We start from the raw sequence: 9,204 nt of genomic DNA on the forward strand, positions 1-9,204 counted from the left end.
TTATGTTGGCCCTTTTTTATCTGCTGTGTCAGAGGGCCATCCCACCATATTATATCCTTTAGCTGTATAATTTGATGTTATTGTTTTATTTATAAAGCGGAGCAAGAGCTTGTTGCGAGAGAGGAGTCAAGTTCCGGACTGAGAAGAGGGAACATGCCGCCAGCCCAATTGTTGCGGGCCAAATCTACCCAACTCTTGTGCAGACGCGAGCCGGGTCGGATTTCCATCGGCCAAAACGTCAAAGCGTCAAAGCTGATACACGTTTAGCTCCGTCGACCTTGGCGTGAAATGAATGGCCACTTCCACCTCATCCTCCCCTGCCCCTCTTCCCCTCGCACCCCCGCCCCCGCCCCGTTCGCGCCTCTCCTTTCCGGCCCCTCCGCCACCTCCTCCTCCCGCTACCACCACCACCGCCGCCACCCATGGCACCGCACCCCGCCTTCGCCTCCTCCCCCACGCGGCCGACCCCCGCGCAGCGCACGCGGTCGCGGCCAAGTCTAGCGCGGCCGCGCGCCTCGCGAACGCCGTCATGTGCGGCTACATCCGCGCGGGCCGCCTCACCGACGCGGTTGAGGTGTTCGACCGAATGACCACCCGCGACGCTGCCTCCTACAGCGCGCTCATTTCGGGCCACGCCCGGCTGGGCTCCCCCGTATCTGCTGCCGCGGCGCTCTTCCGCAGCATGCGCCTCGCGGGGCTCGCCCCCACAGAGTACACTTTGGTGGGCCTCCTCACCGCCTGCATCCGCAGGGGCAACCCGCGGCTCGGGACCCAGGTCCACGCGCTCGCCGCCAAGGGACGGTACTCTGGCGGCTCTCTCCTCGTCGCCAACGCGCTCCTTGGCATGTATGTCAAGTGCGGTCGCTTAGAGGACGCTCTGAGGATGTTCGACGGGATGGAGGAGCGCGACGTGTCCTCGTGGAACACGGTGCTGTCCGGCCTGGTCGAGCTGGGGAGGTACGAGGAGGCGTTTGAGCTGTTTGGGGACATGAGGACGGCCGATGTTGCGGTCGACCGGTTTTCTCTGTCAGCGCTTCTGACGGCGGCCACTGAAGGGTTCAGCCTGCCTCTGGGGGCAGCGGTGCACGCTCTGTCTCTCAAGTCCGGGCTGGAGGTGGATTTGAGTGTGGGCAATGCGCTCATTGGATTTTATGCTGAGCATGGTGATTCTGTCGAGGATGTGGTTGGTGTGTTTCAGAGGATGCCAGTAAAGGACGTAATTTCGTGGACTGGGTTACTCAATGGATACATGGAATTTGGTTTAGTTGACAAGGCTCTGGGTGTGTTTGATCGGATGCCTGAGAGGAATTTTGTTACATATAATGCAGTTCTCACCGGGTTTTGTCAGAACAAGGAAGGTGTGCGAGTCAGTTTTGCTAGGAAGGCTGGGCTGCAGGGGCTCGGGTTATTTAGGCAGATGCTGGAGAATGGGTTGGAGATGTCAGACGTTACTATGACTGGTGTCCTCAATGCTTGTGCTATTGCTGCGGATAGGAAGATGAGTGAGCAGGTTCACACATTTGTGATTAAGTGTGGCTGCGGTTCAAGTCCTTGGATTGACGCCGCATTGATAGACATGTGCGTCAAGTGTGGTAGGTCTGGAGATGCACGTATGTTGTTTCAGCATTGGCGCCACCAGGAGAGTTTTCACATTGCTTGGAGCTCTTTACTGCTTTCTAGCGTTAGAGATGGAGAGTATGAGAAAGCGCTTTCTACATTCCTTCAAATGTTTAGAAGCAGTGATATTCAGTTCATTGATGCGTTTTTGTTGACTACTGCTCTTGGAGTTTGTGGTGCTTTGGGTTTTACGGAACTTGGAAAGCAAATGCATGTGCTTGCTGCGAAATCTGGGCTTTTGCGTGCTTGTGGAGTTGGTAATGCAATTGTCAGTATGTATGGCAAGTGCGGACAATTGGAAAATGCAGTCACTTTCTTTCAGCGAATGCCTCATCGAGACCTTGTGTCTTGGAATGCGCTGATCACTGCTCATCTTCTCCATCGCCAGGGAGATGAAATATGGGACATATGGTCTCAAATGGAGAGATTAGCCATCAAGCCTGACTCCGTGACCTTTCTTCTGATCATATCAGCTTGCAGTTGTACAGACTCAGATTCTGCAGATGCATCTATGGAACTGTTTCGTTGTATGTCAAGCAAGTACAACACTGAACCTGCTATGGAACACTTTGCAGCAGTTGTGTACGTCCTTGGCTGCTGGGGTCATTTTGATGAGGCTGAACAGTTTATAGCTAGTATGCCATTCAAGCCTGGTGCATTAGTTTGGCGATCTTTGCTGGAAAGCTGTAGCAAGCAGTCCAATATGACACTGCGAAGGCGAGCTATGAGTCATCTACTTGCCCTGGAACCACAAGACCCATCCACATATGTTCTGGCATCTAATCTGTACTCTGAATCAGCAAAGTGGCATTGTTCAGAGAACACAAGGCTGGAGATGCGGGAAAAGGGTATCCATAAGATTCCAGCAAGGAGCTGGACATTTTATGACAATGCTATTCACTCATTTTTCGCTCGAGATAGATCACATCCTCAGTCCAAGGACATCTATGCTGGTCTGGACGTGCTAACTCTTGAGTGCATTAAGGCCGGGTATGAACCAGACACCACCTTTGTCCTACATGATGTCGAGGAATACCAAAAGAGACACTTCCTAATGTACCACAGTGCAAAGCTGGCAGCTACATATGGCCTCCTAATGGCAGGCTCTGGGAAAATTATCCGTGTCGTGAAGAACATCCGCATGTGTGGTGACTGCCACTCATTTCTGGAGCATGCCTCTGCTGCTACCGGAAAAGAGATTTCAGTCAGAGACTCGAATGGGTTTCACGTTTTTAGGGCAGGGATTTGTTCCTGTAGAGAATAGTCTGGTACCATACCAATTTTGACTACTTTGCAGTGTCTTTGTAGCACTGTAGAATCTATAGAAGATATCCTTGTATTGAGGTCCTGTACATTGCTATGAGTTTCTTCAGAAGCATTCATGCCAACAGCTGTTCAGTTGACATCATATTCAGAAAAGTATTTTCTTTTGCTCCAAACACTCAGTTGAATATGTTTTTGAGAAAATCTCAGTTGAATAATGTCTAGTACCATAAACAATGTGAAAATTTAACATTACAGATAACTTACTCCTCAGTGGTCTTAAAATTTGCTGTTTGCAGTTAGCACACGATACCTCACATTTATATGAATATAATTTGCGGCAGAACTCTTTATGTTCTTGACCTGTTTGCAGTTACTCCTTCACAAAAAATAGCAAGATTAAGACAATGAGGTAGGCATCTTCTATTGCCCTGACCTAACTGTGTACTTACAGTTAGCACTAATGCCCGCCTACAAAATCATTACCTACTGACTCTTGACTAGAAGCTCCTTCCCTCCCGCACGCGCCGACGGCCGCTCCGGCCACGGCGGCCACCCAAACCCGTCGCTGGCTGCTCGGTCAGTGGCGCCACCCCTCCCGCGCCATGGGCCGTGCCCGCTCGGCTGCTCCTGCGCATCCGCCCGCTCCAGCTGGTGGGACAGCGAGGGATGGGGCCGCCCCGCGTCCATCCCAGATCCCCTCCCGCCCAGCGGTCCATCGACTGATCTGGTCCTTCCGCCGCCTCCCAATCCGGCAACGGCTCGCCGGCCCTCCGCCGCGAATCCTGCTCCGTGGGGAGTGCTCCAAGGCCGATGCTGGCCTCTCCACCCTGCATGTTGGACAACCACGCCTTATGTCCATCGTAGTTAAGCCGTCACCCCGCGCTAGCCCTTCCCCTTCGGGCCATGAGGATGGCTGGACAGAGGTCCAGTCCCGCAACGCGCGCCCATGTCGGCGGGCGACCGCGTCGGCGTCAATGCCACCGGCCCTCCATCAATGCAAACGCCGGGCGAGAGGTCTTTTTAAGGTGCTTCAAGGGGCTCTGCTTCCGGTGCCTGAGCTCTGAGCATCGTCGTGTAGATTGTAGAGATCCTATCCACTGCATCGAGTGCAAGCTGCCCGACCACATCGCTCGCGACTGCCCCCAAGATCCGCGCAACAGCAGGGGCGACAAACTGGCAAGGGCGAGGCTGGGGCCTGTTGCTCGGCGCAGCCCGGTCCACACTCATCTTCGCTTCCCCACGCCGCCGGCGCCCGCGCCGTCCATGGACCGCAGCCACCACACCGACCCATCAAGGTGGCCGAGGAATAGCCACAAGTTGGTGATCGAAACGCCGGGGATGGAGCATCAGATCTCCTTCCTCCGCCGCCATGCCGTCCTCCTGACCTTGGCGGCCGAGCGGCACGCGACGAACCCCATGTCGGTGGGACGTGCTTTCGACGCCGCGCTCCGCACGCCGGCCCACTTGTTGCGGGTCACGAGCCACGATCCAGAGGACTTCCTGGTGCTTTTCGAGCTGTCGGCGCACCACGACAATGCCGTCCGCCTCGGCTCCATCAACGTCAACGGCGTCGTTTTCAACATCAAGCCATGGCACGAGGATGACCATGTTGTGCACCAAGACTTCATGCTCCATGTGCGGGCCGTGTCACAGCGTGATTTTTGGCTCTTTCTTTTTCTTTTGTTTTTCTGAGATTTTTGCTTGAGATTTCTTTTTCCGTGGCTTTGTGGTCTGGAAACTGGAGAAGATGAACTCTTCTTTCTTTGCAGAGTGGCTTGTTATCGTCATATCCATCCAAGACCTTGCCATTTCCATCTTGAACCAAACACCAATATTCTTTTCCTTGGAAATATCCCTTCTCTATTAAAGGAATAACCCAATTTGCCCTAGGTTGTGAAGCAACCTATATTTCCATCACTCCCCAAATTCCCAAATAATTCTCATAAATTGTTTGGGTCATATCTTCTTCAAATATGGCAAAATATTTCATTTGCCATGTTCCCCATCATGCTCAATTAATTCCTTTCCTATTCTGTCCTGAATGTCAGTTTGTGAATCAAGTGCTATTTGCCCTTGCCAAATTGACCCCAAACTTTTTGGACACCTTTTCATGTCCATATTATTGCCCCATGCCAAAATTCAACTCATTTTTCTTAGTAAATATTCCTGAGCAATTTTTCAAAATTCCTGTCTGAGGGAAGCCTTTGCGAAGGAAGTACTAGCTAGGGTTACTCAAATGAGTTGAACTTTTTCACACACCTTCATGTGCTCATATCATTGCCCTCCTCCAATTTTCAGCCCTATCCAAGCGTCTATGTGAGCACAGGGCTAAATCTTTGTTTCTGGCAATATTTTCAGGTTATGAAGCAAGTATAATTTTTAATGCTTAATTAATTCTTAAAAATTACCAGAACATGCTACTACCCATATAACATCTCTCCACCAAATTTGAGACCATTTCCTTAAGCCATTTTCCCTCTAATATTATTGCAAGTTTCTGGTCAGTGGTGATGTTTGTGAAGCAAGTACTATTTTGGCATGTCCATTTGGTATGAAACTTTTACATCATCTTTATATGGCCAAATAACCCTGCCTTGCCAAATTTGAGCTCAAGTTGATAGTCCATGTGAGTGCATCATCATGCTCAAGTTTTTGGACCAGTTTAAGCAGTTGTTAAGCAAGTGCATTAAGACTTGGTCCAAATCATCTCAAACTTAACAGAATGCTTGTTCCTTTGACCCTCAACACCCCAGACATCCTATCTTGTCCCTATCCCCTCTCTGCTCTGCACAGTTTCAATCAAACAACTGCTGCATCAATGTTTCAGGGATGAATCCCATCGATCCAGAGCACCTTTATTTGATCCATCACCTCTCTCAGACTCAGTAATGCAGGAACTCATCACCAGACATATCACGTCAGCCCCTCTTGTCCTCTTCATGCCAGTCTGCGCGGTGACCACCGTTTTTGCATGCCGTGAGCGTGTCCAGGGCGTTGCTTTGCTCTGGTCCGGCTCGTGATCATCGTTCCAGCGAGCACGGGCATGTCTAGCGTGTTCCCTGCGTCGTAGCCGTCTCCCCGGACCCATCTCCCCCTATGGAAACCTCCTCGCTGGCGCTCGTCGCCGTGCGCCCACGGACGCGCTGTAGATGGCCGTCGTCTTCCTCCTCTGTCCACTTCTCCCCCGTGCCCGTTGTCTTCCTCTACCCCGTGAGCCTGCTCCCTGCTCCACTCTGTCGCCTTCTGTCGAGCAAGTTCGCGTGCCCATGCGTCCGCGGCCCCGACGACGTGTCGCGCGGCCGTGCTCACTCAACCGCCTCGCCCCCGGCTATTTATAGCCCCTTCCCGCGGCTCCCGAGCTCTCCATCGCCTCCTCCTCACTCCCAGAAACCTCCCCAACCTCTCCATTAAGCTCCAGGAGCTCTCCTAGCCTCCAATGGCCGCCATGGCCGCCGTTCGGCTCCGCCTAAATTCCGGCGAGCCAGCGCTCCCTCTCCTTCTCCCCACCTCCATGCGCCCCACTAAACCCCTGCGGACCCTCCCAGTTCCTCGCTTCGTCGCCGGAGCCACTTTGGCCGCGACCCCAAGATTTGGCCGCCGCCTCTGTCCTCGGACGCCGCGAACCCCGTCGCCCCATTGCTCCTTCCAGGCCGCCGTGCATGTTCTGAACGGGAGCGGGGCATCTGCCCGAGGCCGCCCGTGGCTTCACCCTGGCCTGAGGCGGCCGGAGCCGGCCAGGCCCCCGCTGGCGTCGCGCCCCCCTGGCTTCCTCTGCTTCTGGTCGGGGGGAGCGAGGAAGAGGACGACGACCTGGCCAGCCCCCCCTGACCTCACCTGGCGGCGACCCTACCGCCCGGCCCCGCCTCAGCTGACGTGGCAAGTGGAAGCACACTCAATAAATTACGTTTTTGTGCATGGAAAGCGTACCCCGGTGTATCATCTGCTAAGAATACACTTTCACTACTGCGGAGACGTATTTCTGAGAATGCGCCTTCTATTTTCCAGCCGCCGTTCGAATCGGTTAAATAGTGGACGTTCACCCGTTAGCAACAGAAAAGCATATATTTTTATTTGTTTTTCTGCTAACGAACGAACGGCTGTATCTTTTTAACCGTGACTCCGAATGAGGTGATTCCAATGCCCACTTCTTCGTCTCGTCGAGGCCGTTCTGTTCACATCATTTTCACTATGGTTTGACATACTATAAATGACCTTTATGCCCTTGCCCCTAATCAGCCCCTCCGAGAGAGAATCTTTTCCGGTGAATCTTTCCGCGGCTTCACCGCACCTCTTCCCGGAGCCTCCTTCACCCCCAGACAAGCCACGACAACCACTTGCATGATTGCATGCAGTAGCCATGGTTTTCTACTTGAACCTTTAATAACTGTCGGTTTGGTTTGCTACTGTTAACGGTGTTTCGGTAATGCTTATAGTTTCATGTTCATCTTCATGCTATGTTCGTATGCACCTGGTTATCATGTATTCTTGCTAGTATTATTTCCGTATGGCATGCTTGGTAGTAGTACATGTGGGTGTTGGTCATGTTCTTCGGTGCATGACCATCGTCTGTTTCCGAGTACCATTGATATGCATGTTCCTTTGCATCTAGCTGGTTATATGTTTGCTTGGTAGTAATCTTGATATGCTCTTGCTTGATATTTATTGTTGATCCTAGTGGTCATGGTATGCTTTGAATAGTGTTCTACTTGTGATATACATGCTCGTCAGTATTCCGTGCTCCTCTGGATAAATGTTTTAATGTTGTTGATTATACCCCCATGATTATGTTGATATCATGCTCATGCATTGTAGTTGCATCATGTTATTTTAATATGGCTCAGCTTATTGCATTCAAGTTTAACCGGATAATAATGAACTTGAACAACTGTTGGCTGAGTCATGGTGCCACCATATCGAGCTGACCAGTGCAGCCACATTTGCCTTTTATGGGGAGGTCCTAACTGGGTCTATTGTCATGCCTCTCATCGGTGCCTCCAACGAGGGAAGGTTATGCGCGGGTGCTACCTTGGCTGGGCAGGACGGCATAAGCCTTGTGAGCCCGAGTTTGGTTATGTGCACATGTCCCCATTTGGGACCGTTTATGTTTTGCCACGACGGTGGCCGTTGATGCCTTTCGTAGGCAGGGGGCACCCATGACTTAGCCCAGTGGGGAGTTAGTCAGAGTGGCTGGGAAAGTGTCATGGCAGTAGGACGGTTTTGTCGGAACACCGTTGGTCCACCCGAATGGGAGTGGAAGGCCATGGGTTCCGTGGTGTAGGTACAGTGCGCTACCTCTGCAGAGTGTGTATTAAATCTATCGATAGCCGCGCCCGTGGATATGGGCCCAGTTCGTAGTTGGTCACACTATGGGTCAACAGTAATAATAATAGTGTGCTTAATAACAACCCTGGTTCAATGATGAGAAAGAGATTGGTTGTGATCGTGAGAGGATCACCGTGGTATCAAGGATACCGAGTTGTTGGATATTTGTGGTGTTATACGAGAGTCAAGGGTAAAGGTCAAGCTCCTTGTAGTCATGTAATGATTACTACGGTATTGTAATACCAAGCTTGATTGGATCCTGAGATGATCGTGTGATGTCCGTAATGGTAAGCTGATGCATGTGATGGTTACGAGGTAACCCGAGCAGAGTAAGTTGGTGCATAAGAGTGTCATCATGTTGCATGCTAGTATCATCATGTTCATATGTTCATGCCATGCTCATATTGTTCTAACTGTATCATGTTCATCTTGTTCATGCTATGTTGTTCTGATCGATCTGTTAATCTTTGTTAACCTGTAATTGCCATGCTATTGTCTGTCTTGATTGCTCTTGGTTGCTGTGAGCTTGCAAGTACATTCAATGTACTGACCTGGCGTGTCATGCCAGTTTGCAGGTCATGCCGGATTTGATTGCTTATTTGTCGTGGATTCCTTGTTTACGAGCTAGGATAAGCGTTCCAGCCAGAGTCCCTGCGGAGTGGATTTCATCACCATCGTCGCTGTCCGCTGCTAGAGTTATCCCACTGCTTCGTGTTGTTCTGCTGCTTGCATGGAGCAACCGTGGCAGGCGTAGTGTCGCTGTCGGGGATATACCCCGCGGTATGACCCGGCCGGAATTATAACCCGGCTGGGACTTGGTAAACCGGTAGACAGTTAAACCAGGTGGTAAACCGACAGATGATAACCCGGTATATGTTAAGTAAGATGATAACCCCGCAGATGACAACCCGACAGATGTTAAGTCAGATGGTAAGTCAGACAGTCATAACCCGGCAGACAGTCATAACCCAGCAGACAGAGTCGCTTGGGATTAATAAG

At 51.5% G+C, this 9,204-nt stretch overlaps 1 protein-coding gene across 1 annotated transcript; it reads left to right on the forward strand.

Moving 5' to 3' along the window:
* The first annotated feature begins 231 nt into the window (after positions 1 to 231).
* On the forward strand, positions 232 to 3,056 carry LOC109739087 (pentatricopeptide repeat-containing protein At5g03800). The gene has a single exon (XM_020298166.3). The coding sequence runs from the start codon at positions 293 to 295 to the stop codon at positions 2,879 to 2,881; it is 2,589 nt and encodes an 862-aa protein (XP_020153755.1). The 5' UTR covers positions 232 to 292; the 3' UTR covers positions 2,882 to 3,056.
* The last annotated feature ends 6,148 nt before the right edge of the window (positions 3,057 to 9,204 follow it).

The sequence above is a fragment of the Aegilops tauschii genome, chromosome 2, assembly GCF_002575655.3.
Source record: "Aegilops tauschii subsp. strangulata cultivar AL8/78 chromosome 2, Aet v6.0, whole genome shotgun sequence".
In the NCBI taxonomy this organism is placed as follows: Eukaryota; Viridiplantae; Streptophyta; class Magnoliopsida; order Poales; family Poaceae; genus Aegilops; species Aegilops tauschii.